Raw genomic sequence first — 21,223 nt, 5'->3', positions numbered from 1 at the left:
CCGACTCAGTAAGCATCTTGCACTCTCTCAAACTTGAAAAGACTTTTCTACCCTCCTCAATGGTTCCATACTGGCACATACCAGAGATAACCGCACAATATATAACATCATCGGGCTGGCACCCATCTTCCACCATCTCATTTATAACAACCATAACCTTATCAGCATCATTAGACCTACACGTATGCACAATTCTAATAAAATACTTAAAACTCTCTGGGCCCATTTGCCACGCAAAGAAATTATAACCAGTTAACCACCAAAATCATGTTCATACCATCTACTTTTTTTTCCGGGTACCAGTTCCCACCGGTACCAAATCGACAAATTGGTACGGTATCTGATGTATACTTTTGTTTTTGGTTTCGGTATTTTTCAGTATGGTACTGGTTTGATACTGGTACGATACCAATCTCTACGAATAAACTTATGTTTAAACATAAATGAATCATCTAGCATATTGCATACATGTAGACTTGGCAAACTGGGCAAATTGGGTGGGTTCAGGTTATGGGCCAGAATAGATTCCAAGTAAATTGAGTTCGGGTCAATGTCAATACGGGCCACTTAAAAAAGTATAAATTTGGTTGTGGTCAAAACGGGTTGGCCAAAATGAAATCAGTTATAGTGAGTTGTTTAGAAAACAAAATTACCCGCCAACTATTTAAAGTGATCTGAATGAATCATATCGAATTTATTTTTACCAAACTTAACATTTTATTTGACGAATGACAAGATATCCATCTACATCTATCAATCTATGGTAACCCAATTAAATGAACCTGTTATTTTCAAAAGAGTGGTTAGTTGTTTGCTGACCTTTTCAGTTTCCTGAAATTGATTTAATTGAATCGTTGGCTAGTAAAGCTAGCAATCAGGGTTCCAAATAGTTTTTCATGTTCAGGACCTGGAACCGTATATTTAAGGTTTTCTACTATGCCATACATAAATTCTGTTTCGGTTTCTGTATCAGCTTATCACTTATCACAAGAAGTTTGGTTTTTGTGATTAAATCTGCTTTCTAGATTCAAAATTAGATATCACGTCAGATAGGTTATGTCTAAATATATTTAACTAAATGTTTTAATCATAAATGGTATATGAAGTGATTATATTTCTTCCCGAGCCTTAATCAGGTGTTGTCGGATTTTCAAAGGTTGGTATGTTCATGATGGCGCTAGTATGTACTATATATATATTTTTAAGTCTGTTTCACAAGAAAAGAAAACCGAGGTTTCTGTACCCAATAACTCAATAAGTTTTGTTGCCTCTAATTTCCAAGTCAACTAATTAAACACCTTGAAAATACTTCCTTCATTTAGAAGTCAATACCAATTATTGGATTGGAGTGACTAAGACACTTGTTATCTTCCATATTCAAAGTCAATACCAAACACTTAGCAGATAAATATATATAGAGCGCCTTTTGTGTTGGATTGGAATCAAACAAGCTAGTGTTATTAAACTTGATTAATTTTAATTGGTTTTAATTACACACAAGCAAACATCACATAATGTTCGTCTTTGTGTTGTTGATGCTTTGCATGGGAACGTTTATCAATGGCGGTCTTACATCAGGGTTCAAAGAAGATGGTAACATGACGGTCACGAGGTCCTGTCATGATAAGGAGAGGCAGGCACTATTGGGTTTGAAAGCAAACCAGGTGGACATCAATGACACTCTAAGTGATTGGGGGGACAAAGAAAAGAAGGATTGTTGTCGATGGGTGGGTGTTAGCTGTGACGAACACACTGGTCATGTGAATCTACTTTATCTCCCTTCTTCATCTAGTTATGGCTTGTCAGGTAATATTAGTCCTTTACTAGCAATGTTACCTCAATTAGATTACCTTGATTTAAGTGCAATAGATTTCCAGTACAATCCCATACCAAATTCTTTGAGTTCCCTTTCCAACTTACGTCATTTGGCAATTTATGCCGCAAATCTCAGTGGGTCTATACCTCATGAACTTGCTAATCTTTCCAACTTGGATGTTCTTGATCTTGGTAATAACCTTTTGAGCGGGTCGATTCCTCATCAACTTGCCAACTTGATGTATCTTGATCTTAGTAATAACTTTTTGAGCGGGTCGATTCATGTTTCCTTTGGAGATTTGACTTCTCTTATACATTTAGAACTCTCAGGAAATCGATTAGAAGGTGTAATTCCAAAATCTTTTGAAAATCGATCTTCTCTAGTTCAATTGGATTTGTCAAAAAACCTCCTTAACGGGTCGGTACCCAACTTTGCTAGTTGTTCATCCATGAAAAAGGTAATCTCAAACAGCAATTCCATGTATGTTCCTAAATTCACCAAGTGTGCATCCCTACATATGTTAGACCTCTCTAGAAATAGGTTAAGCGGAAATTTACCCAGCAGTGTGGGCAAACTCTCAAATCTAGAATATCTTGATGTTTCATCCAACTCCCTCGAAGGTGTAATATGTGATGTTCATTTTCTAAACCTCACCCAACTAACCTATCTAGACCTGTCTTTCAATTCTTTTACACTAAACTTAAGCTCCCAAGTGAGTTTCCGGTCATACATGATAAAGATGCAATCATGCAAGTTGGGGCCTAGATTCCCCATGTGGATTCAAACTCAAATAGATTTTGCATATCTTGATATTTCCAATGCCGGAATATCAGATCGCGTTCCTGGGTGGTTTTGGGACCTACCACGTGGCTTGAGATTTCTTAACCTTTCTTTAAACGAGATAAAAGGTACACTGCCAAATATCACATTAGTCTTTGGAAACTTTCCTGGCATGGATTTGAGTAACAATCAACTGGAAGGTACGATACCGGTATTACCTTCTAAACTGGCAGCATTAAACCTCTCTGGAAACAGGTTCTTAGGGACACTTTCTTTCTTGTGTCATATTGACATGGGTTTGACTTTCCTTGACCTCTCCAACAACTTTTTATCGGGGGGTCTACCTGATTGTTTGAAAAAGTTTGAAAAAATGCTTGTGGTTCTTAATTTGTCGAATAACAGACTATCCGGAGACGTTCCTTCTTCATTGGGATTCTTGTCTCAACTTCAGGCATTAAATTTACGAAGGAACTTTTTTGTTGGTGAAGTACCAATGTCCTTGAGCAACTGCACAAGACTTAGATTTGTGGATCTAGGTGAAAACAAGTTGTCTGGTAAGATACTACCATGGATAGGAGAAACACTTTCAGATTTGCGTGTTCTTGCTTTACGGTCTAATAGATTCTATGGCAGTTTACTGTCACAAATATGTTTTCTAAATAATCTTCAGTTCCTTGACCTGTCTAATAATGCATTATCAGGAAACATTCCTCGGTGTTTTGGTAACTTCACTTCTATGGCTAGTAGAGGATTTCAAGATGATATTATGAGCCATTCTTATTCCACTTATGTATCAACTCACCCAGGGTCCAAACAAAGTACACATAGGCTTATATATTATGGTGTTCTCATGCCTTGTTGGAAACGAGCTTCACATTATTTAAGTTATTGCTCTAATGGAAATGCCCTTTTCATTGACAACGCACGGGTTGCATGGAAGGGAACACGGCGTGAATTTGGAAGAGGTCTTTACCTACTGAAGAGCATTGACCTTTCAAGCAACAAGTTATATGGGAAACTTCCCAATGAGATCACCAATCTTCGAGAGTTAGTCTCCTTAAACTTTTCCAACAACAAGCTGCACAGGGAGGTTCCAAAGCATATAGGTCGGTTGAGATCTCTTGAATCTCTTGACTTGTCAAGAAACAAGTTTTCTGGGAATATTCCATTGAGTTTGTCACAGATAACACCTTTAAGTTATCTTGACCTCTCTTACAATAACTTGTTAGGAAGAATACCACTTGGACCACAACTTCAACTCTTCAGTTCTTCATACGCCGGTAACCCTCAACTTTGTGGACCTCCACTTAAACAAAGATGTGGTCCTCCGCCTGCACTTGCTACTGTTGATGGAAAGAAGAATGTCAAAGAAGATGGAGATGAGTTTTGGACATCATATTATACAGGTATGGGTGTTGGATTTTTGGGAATTTGTGGTGTCTTATTTCTCAGCCGCCGGTGTAGATATTTGTTTTTTGCCTCCCTAAATAACATGAAGGATTGGATATGCGTAACTACAGTTGTGCACTTTCGGAGCCTTCATAGGAAATTTAGAAGGTAAATCTTAAATGTATCTTTAGGTATATGTGGAAATCGCATATGGCCATAGGCGTTGTCATTGTGTTTGTAAAACTCTTATCCGTGGCCAATAAGTAGTTTTTTCTGTTGTAAAAAAAAGTTTACAATTGTTAGTTAATTAGCCTAAACATCAGGTTTGCATGATATCAAGCGTACGTTATTTTAGAAAGTATAGTTTTCATCATATATGTATTTGTATAAAGTCTAGGGGTTAGTATTTGTAGGGGTATGGTACTAAAACCCGGTTCTACGACCCTAAATCTATTATGTTTGGCTTATTTTATTACATGGACTAATACAATGTTATTGGGCTGAGGGGGTTTTGTGGAGGTAACCCTAATTGGGCTAGGCCCATTAGGGTACCATGATGGTGGCCATGAGACTCTCTATATAAGGAGGTCTCCACCTCCTTATTAGGGGTCATGCTCAATAAGAGCCACCACCACTTTTTTGTGTCTGTAAACAAGAAATCCTCAGGATATCTTAGCAGTCACCTCCACACCCCCAAAAAGCCATCGCAGGTCTCAACATCGCAGGTCTCAAGCACAGCCGCAGAAGAGGATCAAGACGTGGTTCGTTCATCTCGAAAATCCGTGGAAACATCGTCATGGATCAGGTCAGATTCATTTCGTGCTTCGACAGTATTGTTGCCCGCTTGCCTTCTCTTTCGATGTAATCACTGCCTTGCTCAAATAATTTGGTCAATCATATATAAATCCAAAATCGTGTATCTAAGTGTTGATGTGTGTATGAACAAAAATTTTCAAATCAAAGTGCAGTTTATCAAAATAGGAAAATTTGTCATCTCAAAATTACTAGACCAGATAAAAGTAGTTAACTAATAGCCAAAAACCTCGTCGAAAAGTATGTATTCTATGCTAAAGTTAGTCTAACAAAATGAAGCATGGAATATGTTAGATATATAAGATAATTTTCAAAAATAATATATATATTAAAGATAAGATAAGTTGACTGATTGTTCAACAAATTCCAAGTGAAAGAAACAAAAAACAAAAAACAGAAAAAAAAAACAAAAAAACAAATTTATTGTGAGATCGATTTTGGTTCAATCCTCATGAAGATCGAGTTTGAATTGTGGCTTCGACTACCATCTGGTTCAATCTTCATGAGATTGTTTTTGATTTGCGGTCTTTGACAGCCATCTGGTTCGATCTTTGTGAGATCGATTAAGTATTATTTTGGTGAACCTTTTGTTTTGGTATCAACTGCACCTTGGCTTTTTGTGTTTAGCAAGTTCAGTTAGCAATTTTGGGTTGTGCAAGCGTCTGGTTTGTTGCTTAGAGGGAGTTGGGCAAAGTGTGCAAGTCTCAAGCAATCTCCTCATGCTTTGTTTGGACAATTTAATACTGTGGAGAGAGAATTATTTTCGCTCGGTATTCTTTACCTTACCTGCTGCTGGATGCATTATTGTTTGTGATCAGCTATCTGATGAATTCACTAAAGCACTACCAGGAAGTCAGAATTAATAATATTTGTAACAACAAACAAGCTGGGGATGACTAACATCTATGCTCGAGCCTGAGGGGAGAGATATATTACATATAGAGAAAAGATAAAATACAAGTTGAATAGTTACTATTTCTATGCTACATGAGGTAACTGAGCAACAGCTAGTATCATTGTAAAATATATTAGAGATAAGGAAAGATACAAGCAATAACCATACAAGCAAAATGAAGGTTTGATTACTCGTTACAACCATACTAGCTGTTAACAACATAATACAAGAGAACACCCGTTGATGGGTCCTCAAGATCTACACTGAAAATCTGCACCACACGACTCACAGAGCAAACGAAGCAGAATGAAGGCTTGATTGCTAGATCTCTCTAAATATGGCCAAAACAGTAGCAGATCTGAACAAAGACAGTAAACCGAAAAACAAAAGAAAATCCATGGATACAGAATACATGTGGACTATATAAAACAAACAGATCACGCATAGAAAGTTAGAAAACTCCCAAAGAAAAAAAATTCTAGAGACTCATTCTCTAGCAGGGGAGGGGATTGCTCATAAATAAGATCTAACTTGACATAAAAAAGCCTTTCAATAACGAAAGCTAGCAATCTATATGCTGTTAGTATTACAACTATATTACCTGTACTTGGGTGGCTATCTATAAATAAAACATATATGTTAACATGCCCCATTTCATGTTCTTAACTTGGCAAGAGATTAGAGCCCTTGGCTTTCAACTTTGACTCAAGTCTAAAAAACTTCAAGCCAGATAGCACCAGGTCAGCTGTTTTCTTCTTCATGTGGTCAATCAACAAGTCATCATAAACAACCAAATCTGACTCAGTAAGCATCTTGCACTCTCTCAAACTTGAAAAGACTTTTCTACCCTCAATGGTTCCATGCTGGCACATACCAGAGATAACCGCACAATATATAACATCATCAGGCTGACACCCATCTTCCACCATCTCATTTATAACAACCATAACCTTATCGGCATCATTAGATCTACACGTATGCACAATTCTAAGAAAATACTTAAACTCCCTGGGCCCACTTGCCACATTAGCTAAACATTCACGAACAAGCACGAAAGCGGAATCAATTTCTCCAATTTTACAAAGACCTTTCACTAGAGACACGTACGCGTCAACAGACATAATCAACGACATCTCTTTTATTTTATTGTAGCACGAACACGCCTCGTGAATGTCTCCAACTTTAACAAAACATAAAACCGCATTGCTATAAGTATATAAATCAGGTTCCATTTTCGACTCCTCCAATTCTTGGAAGAGGGTTAACGCCTTTTTCACCTCTCCACTTTCATAAAGTGCCCTAATAAAAATATTATAAATAGAAACACTGCAATAACCTTTTGGTTTTAAGTTATCAAACACTTCTAAAGCTATAACAACCCGATCTTTCTCTCCTACCATTAATGAGAAAAACTTCACGAGATCATCAATCAAATTGAACCCCAAATTCTCCATCTGTGCAAGCAATTTAAAAAATTCATCAAACTTTCTCAACTCAGCATAACAAACCAACATCGGATTAACCGTCTCAAAATCCGGTTTGAGATCTTCTTCGACTGTAACCTTGAAAAGTTTATGCGCCTTACTGACATGTTTCACATTGCATAACCCTTTTATAAGATCGTTATATATCCCCAAATCCGCCCTGTAACCCGAATTTATTAAATCTTTTAGCAATTCAAACGCCATTCCAACTTTGCCATTATTTACAAACCCTTCAATCAAAGATCCATATATAGCCCGGTCTATCAAATAACGTTTCTCTTTCATCTCTTTAAAGAACTTGAAACCTTCATCAGCTCGGTTTCCTTGACACAGACCCGTAACCAGAGTTGCATACGCCATAACATCGGGCTGAACTTTATCACTCTCCATTTCCTTCCATACCTTCAAACAACCATCTAAATCTCCCTCTGAAACCAAGATTCTTACCAGTGCAGTATATGCAAACACATCCGGTTTACACAACTTCCTCATTTGGCCCAAAAGCCCGATAGCCTCATCGACCCGACCCGCCTTACATAACCCCTTTATCAAAATCATAAAAGTGACACCCTCCTCCACCAATCCATCTTTCTTGAAATTATTATAAACCGACATACACAAATCAACATGACCCGTTTTCACAAGAGCGTCCATGATTCTATTATACAAAAAAACCCGAGGCTTCACCCCAAACTTCAACATCTTCTCATACACATAATAAACCCTAAGCCCTCTATTCGAATCCGCGTGCATCCTAATCAAAATTTCAAACTGCTTCTCGGTCGGTGGCTTACCCTGCATACTCATCAGCTCAGGCACCTGATCAGCCGCCCGAAACTGATTGTTCCGGTTCAAGCAATACGCAAACGCATTATAACTACCAAAATCATGTCTATACCCTTTCTGCTTACCCGCCCAATGAAAAAACTTGGAACAGATAACCGGATCAGACTGGACTTTAAGCACTTCCGCAACGAGCTTCGGGGTGACCCGACGAAGCTTGTTGAGGTCAGCCACCACCAGCAGGCCCCAGTGCTTGTGTTTACGGAAGGAGTCGATGATGTAACGGGCAATGGGCGATACGGTTTGACCGACAGTAAAGAAATGCTGTGATGAAGAGGGTTTTCTTGATGGTGACGTGGCAGAGACAGAATCTTGTGGAATCCAGTTTTGGAGGTTGAAATTGGTGGTGGGTATTTGATGATTTTGATTAGGGTTTAGGGTTTGGCGATTGGAGAACAAACCGCCGCGGACGATGGGGCGGTTGTGGGTGGGTTTACGGTGGCCGGAGATAAAGTTGAAGTTTTTAGGTAGGGTGGCCGGTGGTGGTTGTGGAGGCATTGATTAATTTGAAGTTTGTATCATGGCAATGCAAATTCACAAATCTGTATATACAATTTCAGATAAATGTATTATAATAGCATTTGGGGATGAAATTAAAACAAAATTAGGGTTTTTTTGTGATTGGGGAAAGTACCTGAGCCCTAAACGAAGATGAAGAAGACGCACGCAGAGATGAACGCCGTTAAACAAAGCTATAGTTTAATACTGTAGCTTTATATTATCAGTATTGATTGTGTTTTATTATTTGTCAATGGTGTTTACTTAAATTGTGTTATTCGTGTTATTAAATTATTGGGCCGAGCATGGTTCGGTTTGGTTCGATTTTTAAGTAAAACCGAAACTGAAGTCCTCGGTTTTTTTAATATACAAATCGTTCGGTTTTAGTTTTTCGGGTTCGGTTCGGTTCGGTTATAATCAGGGTTTTTTTTTCAATTATGTGTAGACATTACAAAAAATTTTAAAAATAAAGATTATGACTTTAAGCCGGTAAGAATGTATTTGAGACCACAAATATATTTAGTATGAAAAACAAAAATACACATGTTACGTGGAATCATACAAATAAAAAGTAGTTAGAGTAGTAAAGTTTACAATTAAACAAAGTTCTTAATAAAAAAAATACTAAAAATTTAGTCATAATCTTCATTCATCATCGTGTTCATCTTCAAAGTTTACTCTCAAACTTCATCATCTTCATAATCTTCATCACCATCAATCGGTTCGGTTTGGTTTTTTTCGGTTTTATAAAAATGGAAAACCGAACCGAAAATTCGATTTTTCAAAAATACATTAAATTAACCGTTGGTTAATGCTTCTGTTTGGTTTTTCCGATTAATTCAGTTTCGGTTCGGTTTTCTACTCACCCCTATTGAATTATTACATGTAGGGCTGGCAATTGGGTACCTGTTAAATACACGATAAGACCTGTTAAGCAAAAAAGTGCGGTATGTGATATTTTAATTTTCTTAAATAATTGAAATTAGTAGGCTAGACTCCAATGTATTCCTTTATTGGTACATGAAACTTAAAACTGTCTTATAGTCATGACATATAAAGTCGTTAAACGAGCCATATTCATGTTTGATACTTGTGTTCAGCGCGCCGCTGCATACCTGTTAAGCCTGTTATATGTGATTTTTTAATTTTCTTAAATAATTGAAATTAGTAGGGTAGACTCCAATGTATTCCTTTATTGGTACATGAAACTTAAAACTGTCTTATAGTCATGACATATAAAGTCGTTAAACGAGTCATATTCATGTTTGATACTTGTGTTCAGCGCGCCGCTGCATACCTGTTAAACCTGTTATATGTGATTTTTTAATTTTCTTAAATAATTGAAATTTACCTATATCTGCCGCAATATGTGTGATTTTTTAATTTACCTATATCTGCCGCAATTAGTGTCGGCTTAATAATAAAAGAAGGGGTTTAAATTCAAGTGTCGTTGTTTTCAATTTCAATGATAGAATGCAATGGATAAGAGAGTGATTGATTGGATTAATCTTTTGAAAACCGTTCTAGTAATTAACGTCAGAAATTTATATAATAATAATAATAATAATAATAATAATAATAATAATAATAATAATAATAATAATAATAATAATAATAATGGTATGCTACGGTTAAACTGAACATCAAAATGATGTGTTAATGCTATTTGAGTTGGTTGAAGGATAAAAGTTATCTAAAATGCATTTGCTATTTTTCAAAATAATAATAATTAATAATCCAATTCAGCATATACGATCTGAAGAAACACTAAATCGAACTGGATAGTCCGATCGGGTTCCCCAGATGTGAGTATTCTGAAGTATTATGGGAACAGATCCAAACTGATGCCTGCAAAACAGAACACCGTTGAGTCTCGTTACGGGAAGGACAGAGTGAGGGGTCTTCCCGTAACCACCCTCCGGCGTGAGAATCAGTACTGTATCTTAATCGGAAATAATACGAGTACCGGTATATTGCGTAAGGCTTGAGAGTGTGAATGAATACCTTGAAGAGATGATCTTCGTATTTATAGTCGAAGGTGGAGGGAAGGTGATTGGTGGAGTTGTCATTGTCAAGTTATTCCCTTTCTGCCTGGATGGACACGTGTCGAGCCTTTATTGGATGTGACAACCTGAACCCGTTTATGGTATATCCATTATCTGTGCACGTCGTGGGATGGCCATTACGTGTCCAGGTGTCCTCTTTCCACTGGCCGATGTCGCCATCAGGAGGTTTTGAGGGAATCTTCTAGAAATAGTTTGTTACAACTGCTCTTCCATATCACGTGGGGATCATATGTGTGATGAATCCCTTGAGTTGTTTTGTGGATTCCTTCCGCGGATGCTCGTCCGCGGGTTATAATGGAGATCCACAAAGCGTATCTTGGATTGTGAATGGCTTTACCAGTCCACGTGTTTCTTGCGTGGATGCCTTTTGACGATCCGCGGGTTGGGTAATGGATCCGTGAGTGACGGATGTCTTTTGACGATTCGTGGCTCGGATAAGAGATCCGTGGGTAGCTTTGCTACCCTCCCTCTATACAATCAGTTAGCTAGCTGTTAAAATATATACACTAAAATGTATATATTGGCATATGCATATCATATTTAACACATGTTAACATCAATGCTACATCTTTCCATTAAACACCTTTACATTTCACATCATTATTTTTTTTACATGTATGTTTTATAACAAATTATCTTTTTACTAGTGGGGTAACATAATACTAGATTATTATGTTTAGATTGGTATATTTTATGTATATTTAATATCAGGAGTTTCATCATGTAACGTGTATGATTGTAATGTATTCTATCTATTTTCTATAAGTTTTTAAATATACAAAATATCTATGCGCCGTTCAAAGAAAATTCGTTCATTTCCTTTTAATTTTAGAAATATTGGATTTTAACAATTCAAATTATAAACTATTAATCAATAATATCCTTTAATTAGAGTTTAACCAATGATTATTCAGACTCTCATTTTTGTAACCTAGAGCAATATCGATAGTAAAATTATCATATATTTTACACACAATTTAAATTTATATATATGAATTATTATCTGTCAATAAATCACATTTAGGATTATTAAAATTTAATTTTCTTTCATTTTAAAGTAGTTCAATAGATTATATTATCAATCATATTATTTATGTATTCAATTTTAAAGAAGCAACATTAAATTTTGGTTATTTTAAAAATTCAATTTTGAAGTGTGTAAAGAAAATAAAAATTCAAAGTAGTGTGTGTTACCTTTTTGGGACAAGTCATATGTTTCATACCTAGAGTGGATGTCATTTTAAGTTGAATTTTTCCAGAAACATTTGAACTTGAACATTCTCGGAAGTGTCGAAACGTCTCACTCGCTGCTCGCCACACACGACTCACTCACTCACTCGGTCAGCCTTACGTTGTTAATGACATGTTGCTTTATATTTTCACTTTCACCCCCTTGATTTGTATTCTTTTGACATTTTCCCACCCACTTGTCTCCAAAGTCCAAACTTCAACTCACCAGTGCCGTGTCCAAGGTCACTTTCGTCATTCACACACTTTGGTCAAACTAAAATAATTTGCAACCTATAAATACCACCACCTCAATCAACTCTTCACTCCACATTCAAATATTCATTCCAAGTTTCATTTGCTTAAAAACCACTTTCTAAATTCTAGTCCCACTTCCTTTATTATTTAAGGGTTTGTGAATTGTGATTGTATCAAATACATTGTTAAACATGGTGTGTTTACCGATGAAGCGATCACGAGAATATGAACTTGACACGACCATTACTAGCACGGCAAATTTTCTAATGCTTCTTTCTGAGAGGCACGACAAGCCCTGAATCTTATCTGGTTGATTCATGTCATGATTCAGGTCACAGAGTTTTCGAGTGCAAGACATGTAACCGTCAGTTCACGTCTTTTCAAGCACTCGGGGGCCATAGGGCGAGTCATAAAAAGACGAGGACTGGTGACATGGAAGGTCATCATGATGAGACGTTACCGTCTAAGCCCAAACCACACAAGTGCTCTATTTGTGGGCTTGAGTTTGCCATAGGGCAGGCGTTGGGTGGCCATATGAGGCGGCATAGGATGGTTATAACCAATGAGGACCGCGGCCATCCGTTGATTGATTTGTCATCACCGGTGGTGAAGAAGGTGAATAGTAGACAGGTTTTCAGTTTGGATTTGAACTTAACACCGATAGAGAATGATTTCGGATTTAGAGTTGATGATGAGAAGGTGACACCAGTCACGGTTGACTTTTTCTTATGATTGGAGTTGGATGCATTACCGTTGAGATTTTTTTTTTTAATTCATTTGGGATTTTAGAGTAGATCAAAACTTTGTGAGTTAAGAGTGTATGTTTTGATTGTAAGTATTAATAATATTATTTTATACAAGACTTATAGTCCATTCTTTATATTTTTTTATTGCATAAATCTTAAACAACTGTCATTGTTTAATGGCTGTATTAAAAAATTCACTGGTTTTAAAAAAAAAGATGGTTGAACGTATGATGGAAGTATGTATATTTTTTATTTAAAATATTGAATATTTTAAAAAATATATATATTAAATATGTTCAAGTAAAATTTCGTGGTGGACTTAATTTGGGTCAAGCATGATTTATTATGTCTTAATCAGAAACTTTTAATGAATTGGTTTTTCTATGTTTGAATATACTCATAAGTCATAAAAGTAACCTTCGTTTTCTTCTACACTAAATCAGGGTGTTACACGTTCATTGTATTGGACGAATTCATGGTAATAATATTATGGTTTACGAAAAAGCTTTAAAAGAAATATAAATTATAAATAACCTCGTATATATTGCTTTACCAAGTAGCCAAATATAAACATAACTTATTAGGGTCAACTTTTGTTTGCATTCAACTTTAAACTCTTTGGACAGTTGATATCCCTAAGTTAATACAAAATTGACAACATCTTTATTGACTCAACGATTATCACTAATGGGAAGGGTTAACGTACAAATGAAATTAACGTGTTAAACATGAAAATCAAGTAGAGTAATTATATATACAAGTAGAGTAATTATGTAATTACAACATAGAGTAATTATGTAATTACTCTACATGTATATATATTACTCTACTTGATTCTCACGTTTAGCACGTTAATTTCATTTGTATTTGATCCAGACCCTATCACTAATAATCCCAAACTTTTAATTAAGGGTATTATAACCCTTTTTTTTGAATAATAGTAAAAACAAAACCGAAAAAAAAAACAAATAAACAAAGATCAAACAAAAGTAGGAGATTTGGGATTTGAAAATAAAAAAAGAATGGCATACACGTAATCAGTTTTGAAAAATGACCGAAATATTTCTATTTTCTTCACTTGAAATTTAGTATCGGGTTGATAGGTTGACATGCTACCTTAATAAACCTAAAAACAAGCTATATATCAACGCGTGTTAAAAATATCAACTTTAACCGGAACAAGTTAAAATTATGTAACTTTAAAATGGCCCGTGGTTGACATATTAAAAGCTATAAATGACTAATGAGTTGTATTCAAGTTGTAAATGGACATAAATGAATTGGTAATTTGAATTAATTGGATGAAACCTCAAAAACAGGTTGACTTGGCTATATACAAATACTTTCTATTTTATTTTTGTTCTAGACAAGTTAATTGGTCGACTTGTTAAGTTAAAAGGGTTAAGCAACTTGATTCAAACACGTCCAGTTTAACTAAAATGGTTAAACATGTCAATTTGAACACAACTTATTTGTTAATCATACATCTTACCCTCCTCAGACCCTACCATAACTTTGCTATTGGTGGGATATACTGAGTACGATTATGATGATGATTATAAATGACAACCTAAATCCTTATTATTTTCATATCGTGTTTAAATTTGTGCCTAAATGAATTGTGATGAAAATAGCGTTTGCGTATTAAATTATATAAAAATGATTAAAATAATAAAGAGAATTGGATTAAAATTAAGATGGAGACTAATTTAACTAAGATGTGTTAAAAGCATACAAATACAATATGTCTGTATTAGTAAATAATAATGTCAACAATATAAAATAAATATTTTTATGTAAAGAATGAGTCTTAAAAACTTAACAAATTTGGGAAAATAAAATCTTTAAGAAAAGCAAAAAAGAGTGTGAACGTTTTGTGACGAGATTAGGGGTGATTTGACAACTATGGCCAACTGAATCCAGTCTGTTTCTTGCTCTAGATGGAGACCGACGCAAAGAAGAAAACTTAAACGTTAAATATATTCTTGATATGTATTAATAGGCTGTGTGCTGTGGTAGGTTATTAGGGGCGCCAGCTCCCATGCTCGTTGTCATGCCACTCACACACATCACAACATGTTCAAGCTAGCGGGGGCACTATTGATGACGCTTCAGCCGGCTCACGGGCACTAATGGACAATTGTGGTAGGGGTGCAATCGAGACGAGCTGCTCAAGATCGGCTCGTGAAAAGCTCGATCAAATTGATCTTAAGCAAGCTCGAGCCCGAGCTCGAGCCTAAAAGCAAGCTCGTTTAATAAACGAGCCCGAGCCCGAGCCCGAGCTTCACTTATCGAGCTCGAGCTGGCTCGCGAGCCTAAACGAGCTTGTCTTTTATATAATTTTTAATATATATATATATATATTTACATGTATATGTATGTATATAATAATTAATAAATTAAACAAAAAACTAAATAACATATATTAAATTTTAATTGAAAAAAATATAAAAATAATTAAAATATATAAAAATTTATTAATAGATAGTAAACGAGCCAAGCTCAAGCTTTAGAAATAAAGATCAAAACGAGCCGGGTATAATAATTAATAAATTAACAAAATAACAAAATAATATATATTATGTTATATATTAAGTTTTAATTGAAAAAAATATAAAAAATAATTAAAATATATAAAAATTAATTAATAAATCGAGCCGAGCCGAGCTCGAGCTTTAGAAATAAAAATCAAAACGAGCCGAGCTCGAGCTCTGTGTAACGTAAACGAGCCGAGCTCGTGCCTAGTCGAGCTCGGGCTCGGCTCTGCTCGTTTGCACCCCTAATTGTGGGAATGGAGGAAATGCTTTGGCAGGCGCTATTGGCTCACCCATTACAACAGGGTCAAGTGATCCAGTAGGGACTTTACCCATTATCCAGCCAGCGTCCATATGATGTAATATGATATGATGAATCTTGATGGTGATTTTAACCACATCACGTAGCCTTATCTTTTAGTTTTAGGTCCCACACGGCCACGCATATATTTTATACTGTCTTTAGAGTCTATTATTATTTCTTTTTTCAACCACGATTTTTTTAACACCCGAATGCCACATTTACGTTATATTTGTAAGGATTTGAATTCACAACCTTACATTTGTGAGAGCCGACACCATACCACTGAAAATTGTTTTTTTGGTTTGAAAAAATTCTACACTATTTTTATGGGGACGAAGAAGATATTTCATAATTCACATCAATAATAATCAAGCATACGTTATCTATTACAAATAGAAGTGTGTATCCAATATGCATACGCAGCATAGCCAAACTGTAATTTTACAATAATAATAATAATAATAATAATAATAATAAATCTACCTATATATTAAAGCAACACAACTTTCCACATGTCATTTAATTAGACCCTCCACAAAATAAAAAATATGTTGGTGGGAATCAAACTCACTACCTTGCATTTAAAATGTTTGTGGTTTACCAACTCAATTAAAATAAATTGATGTTAGCCTTCTCTTTTTTTTAATTGTTATAGTTTCACAACCTTGCATTTTATTTTATCACCCGTGTATCACACGGGCTCTATACTAGTAAATAAATAATACCGTGATTGCAACAAACGCGGTTTAGGACCCTGACCCGCCCAGCAAGAAACAGAAGCCTGGTCCACCCCCCGGACCCCGCCCACTTTCTTTTTCTGGCCCATTAAGCATGGCCCAAGCCCATATGCCTAGTAATTCTTTTTCTTTAGATAATTTCTTTTTCTGCTCATTTTCCGTACCTCTTTCTCTTTCAATCTATTTAAATATAAATATACATATTAGATTAGATACGAAAAACGTTTTAAACAATCAAAACGTTTTAAACAATCAAAACGTTTTAAGCGTATTGTCTGTAGATGATAGGAACAATCTGTGGTTATAGATGATTGAGTGGGAAAATGTTGAGACGTGCAGCATAGAGATTTCGGAATGGTCTTCACTGAAACATTAATTAGACGTTAGATGGTTAAAAACATGCATAGCTAAATAAGCTATCAGAAGCCTTTCGGGATGTTGTCATCTAAGTGTCTTCTTCTTCTCAATATGTTTCACATCAACAGTTTAATACGATTATTTCTTAAACAAAATCATATATGCGTACGCAATAAACGGTTAGGTTTATTGCATTTTCACATGCCATAAAAGTTATTTTTATTTGCTTTTTTTTAAGGTTTACACACACAAAAAAAAAAAAGCAAGCTTGATTCAAATAACAAAAGTAGTAACCTATTATAAGAAGTGGTTCTTATGAAAATGAAGTTATCAAAACTTTCATAGTTTTATTAAACTAGAGAGAGTAACTGTAGTTAAGACACGTGCCATATATTCTTACATCACGTGATAGTTATGTAGAGCCACACATTATCATGCGTATTGACTAATGACTAATGGCTATTGAGTGAAGCTATATATATCCTATGGCACTTGATCTTGTCATGACTTATTTAAGTGTGTATTAAATTTGTGTTGCTAATTAAAAGGCAAAGCACCCTTCAAAAACGGTCGAAACTAAATAAGTTGCTAAAAGCAGTAATAAAAGTCATTTACATTTGGTTTGCGTACTTTATGACCAGCTGCCGGAGGCTATGCACTGTGAAATTAATACGTAGAAGTCCAAAAATAGTTGGATCTTAAAAATACACTAGGCTCGTGGATATAAATGATCTTAATTCCCGTACAAAGCTTGAGTTAGGGCTCTGCTCATTTCAAGCTCTTTATCGATCTCATCTCATATAGCTCGTGAGTAACTCGGCTCGTTAGCATGGTTTAGTGGTTGGTTGAGCATCTTCATTAATTTCTTCCATGTCTATTTGATATAAGCTAAGGAGACAAGCATGCAAATAAGGGCACGAACAGGTAGACTCCACCAATTGGTGTGTCCTAATAAAAACAATTATTCAAAAAGTGTAAAGTTCAAAGGTATATGCTTGGGAAGATCCTCTTAATTATTACCTTTACCCACTACCACCTCATTTCAAAAGCCATCAACAAATTAAACCTAATTAAAATCCATCTTTACACTTTCCATCCTCCCTCTCTGTCTAAAATGGGCATGAAAGTGGCAGAAGAAGGCGGTGGAGCGGAAGGAGGTGGCGGTAATGATGAAGAAAAGAGTGAAGATGAGATGATTTAGTTCATGCTAATGATGGTCATTAATGGTGAGTAGACACCATTAGGGCAACTAAGACCTTTGGCAAAGTGTGTTAATACTAATTAAATACCTGATTAATAAAGAGATTTCCATATAAGATCATGCAACATTTGTAGAAGAAATGTGTTAAATCTCTCTTATTATATATATCTTGCTTATTATGTTTTCCTCACTGTCACTTGTTTAATATGTGGGGATATATATGTTTATATCGTTTTGTTTAAATAAAGCTTCTGTTTGCTATGTGATGTAACCTTTGTTTGTATCTATAAATAGCTATTAACATTTGTTGCGTCATAGTAGTTCCATGTAATAATCAAAGCAGTAAACATATTGAATACATATTTGGATAATTGGATATGATTTCTTTATTATTTTATATATTTACTTTTATCATATATATATTGGTCATGTAATCTCTCTATATAAAAAAAATTCATTAATTAGTTATTCTATGTATAGGAAATATAACTCTATCAATAATGTTTCTCTCTTATTATATATCAAAGTCTTAAACTTCTTGCTTTCTTCTCTTATATCTCTCGCTTTGCACCTCCCGTTTCCACCGAATATTGATTGGTCGTCAGCCTCTTCCCCACTCCTCGTCCCCTTGTGTGACGCTCGTTTTTTCTTTTTCTTTCTCCGTCGATCATCTTGTCTTGCCACGAACATTGTGTATATATAATATATATATATGTGAATATAATAATTTGGCTGTACTCTAGAAAGGGGGTTTATAAGAGGCCAGTGTAATAATATATAATGTATATGAATAGTGAATGACTATTTTTAGAGGCTCTTTTAAAGAATACTAGAAACTTGTCTATCAAGGCATCAACGTTCTTCATGTCATATGCAAATATGGTTTTATGATATTATATCTCGTGTACAAAGACACTTTCGTACCCCAACCATTGCATGGGCAAAGAGCCGTGTCATGCTGGGTCTTTTTTTATTATTGTTCCCAACACGTCAAGATCCATTAATAATTAATAGCCAAAATTGATAAATTATGATCTCTAAGCTTTAAACATAATACAGAATGGCTTTAATGTTTTATAGATATATCAAATATTTTGAATACATATCTATAAAATACATCGATAGCGTTTTAATAAAGATTCTTGAAAATATTTGACATACTCTCTACACCTCTTAATTTGTATAGAACTATCGATGTATATTATAATTTCACTTTGTAATAAAATTCATTTATACTAAAATGACAATGATAATATTAAAATAACCAATAGAGTTACCGATTTGTTGGGAGATGTCAAATGCATTGTAACGTGAAGTTAGAAGAGTTAGCATTAGTTAATCTTGTTAATTCAGAGGCAAAAGATCGAGCTAATTATGTAATTTTATCCAGTATATATATGCACGATCTGGCCAATGCAAGAAGCTTGAGGTTGAAGATGATTTGAGCTGGGAACCGGTATATAACTGCAAAATCATGTGTTTCAATCTATTATTTGAATGGACAATATTATTTTTGGCATAAAAGTTAGTAAATAAATGTTTCTAATTTGGATTTATTTAAAAAGATTACAATACTAATTTGTAAACAAAATACATATATTCGTGTTAACTAAATTTTTTATATTTTACGTCGAGTAGAATGAAACTTTGTTACAAAAGAAATGCATTAAATTTTAAAAAATGGTAGCAAACCGGGTTCGAAATTATCACAAATAAAAAATGAAAAGGGCCCAACCGGGTTCGAACCGGTGACCTCTTGATCTGCAGTCAAATGCTCTACCACTGAGCTATGGACCCTTATCTGATCGATATCGTAAGTTTAGCGTCTGATATTTGATCAAGAAGTCACCATCTCAACCTAAATTTTAGTTTTGTTAATTATTTGCAAGTTTTCTCGATTTTACAGTGACGTTATTATAACTGCATGATTTTAATAACTCGTTTTCTTATATAATATACATCACCTAAGTTTTATAAATCCTTAATGTAATTAATTTGGTTAAAATAATGTATGACTACAACGATAGTCAGTATTTAAGTAAAACATTTACTCATTGTCCTAGGTGGTTGTAGTTTTCTCAAAGGGGAAGCATTCTTGATCCCAATGATTCATTGATTCCTACACGTAGGAGAGAGCGATAAATGCCCTTGTCAAAAGACGTCCCATTGTGAATATGTGAGAGCTAGGACGAGAAACAGAGCCAGAGAGGGTATCCTTTAAAATATCATGTGAGATGCTTGCTAAGTTTGATTGTTATTATCTTTTCTTATGTGCTTGTGTTTAAAGATCAGTTAGAAAAAGGGGCAAGAGTATAGACTTCACTCACGGATTGCAAACAACTATGTCGAGAGATCATAATGATTACCAACTGCCAACAACTATGTCGAGAGATCACAATGATTACCAGCAGAGGCAATCGCTGGATCGTCATGGCTACTCACAGACGGATTAATGACAACTTTTACCAATTTGAAGGGTTTCAAGGTAGATGTTGAAATCGTCCACAGAAAATATCAGCTGACGACCTGGATGTCGACTCGAAGGGGTCATGTCATATTCAAGCGATGCATAGAAACTGAATCATTTATTTAACAAGTCATAATGGTAAAAATATGCAACTAAACCAAGCACAAATAAAGGACTGCCTGTATATACATTTGATGAGTAAAAACTATGTTACAAAAATGAGGAGGGGAATAAATAACTTCCCAAAACAAAATGAACTGCAAAAAGGCATACATTTTACACATCTAAAGTTCCATAAATAACTAGATATGTACCATGCCATTACCAACACACAAAATTTAGCTCCAATGTCTATATACTCTGACTGCAGCATCCACAAATCAATCTTTTCACGGTGATTATGCTTGAATTTACAACCTCTGAACAAGTCAAACCTAAATACAAAAAGTCAACTCTCAACTCGCCTTCTACAGGAATAAACACAAATCCTCCGCTGATCAACAGAGCACAAGTCCAACTGTTTGCAAAGGGCAATCAATGTGTTAGCAAGATTCTTTCATCATCATATATCATCATCATCGTACTCAGTATATCCCACCAATAGCAATGCTATGGTAGGGTCTGAGGAGGGTAAGATGTAGACAGCCTTACCTCTATCCCATAGGGATAGAGAGGCTGCTTCCGGTGAGACCCCCGGCTCGATAGTAGTTTTGAATCAAGCCTTGGACATAAGACACATAACACTCAATCATCGGGACACCGGCTGATTGGTGCATGTGCCCTTGTCTTTCGGCTATCAACGCCACCA

The 21,223-nt window shown here is 35.2% G+C and overlaps 1 protein-coding gene, 1 non-coding gene and 2 pseudogenes across 2 annotated transcripts; 2 read left to right on the top strand and 2 right to left on the bottom strand.

Moving 5' to 3' along the window:
* The first annotated feature begins 1,487 nt into the window (after positions 1 to 1,487).
* Positions 1,488 to 4,157, top strand: LOC143569780 (receptor-like protein EIX1). Its single transcript, XM_077055608.1, has one exon. The coding sequence runs from the start codon at positions 1,515 to 1,517 to the stop codon at positions 4,155 to 4,157; it is 2,643 nt and encodes an 880-aa protein (XP_076911723.1). The 5' UTR covers positions 1,488 to 1,514.
* A 2,164-nt stretch (positions 4,158 to 6,321) lies between these two features.
* LOC143569808 (pentatricopeptide repeat-containing protein At4g20740 pseudogene) lies at positions 6,322 to 8,537 on the bottom strand (annotated as a pseudogene).
* Positions 8,538 to 12,256: 3,719 nt separating this feature from the next.
* On the top strand, positions 12,257 to 12,826 carry LOC143569779 (zinc finger protein ZAT11 pseudogene; annotated as a pseudogene).
* A 6,847-nt stretch (positions 12,827 to 19,673) lies between these two features.
* Positions 19,674 to 19,745, bottom strand: TRNAC-GCA (transfer RNA cysteine (anticodon GCA)). The gene has a single exon. It is a non-coding gene; the product is annotated as a tRNA-Cys (tRNA).
* Between the last annotated feature and the right edge of the window lie 1,478 nt (positions 19,746 to 21,223).

The sequence above is a fragment of the Bidens hawaiensis genome, unplaced genomic scaffold, assembly GCF_021521415.1.
Source record: "Bidens hawaiensis isolate Kalapana, Puna unplaced genomic scaffold, B.hawaiensis_p1.1 tig00024652_1, whole genome shotgun sequence".
In the NCBI taxonomy this organism is placed as follows: Eukaryota; Viridiplantae; Streptophyta; class Magnoliopsida; order Asterales; family Asteraceae; genus Bidens; species Bidens hawaiensis.
The sequence above is the reverse complement of the archived record's forward strand: the minus strand, read 5'-3'. Positions and strand labels throughout refer to the sequence as shown.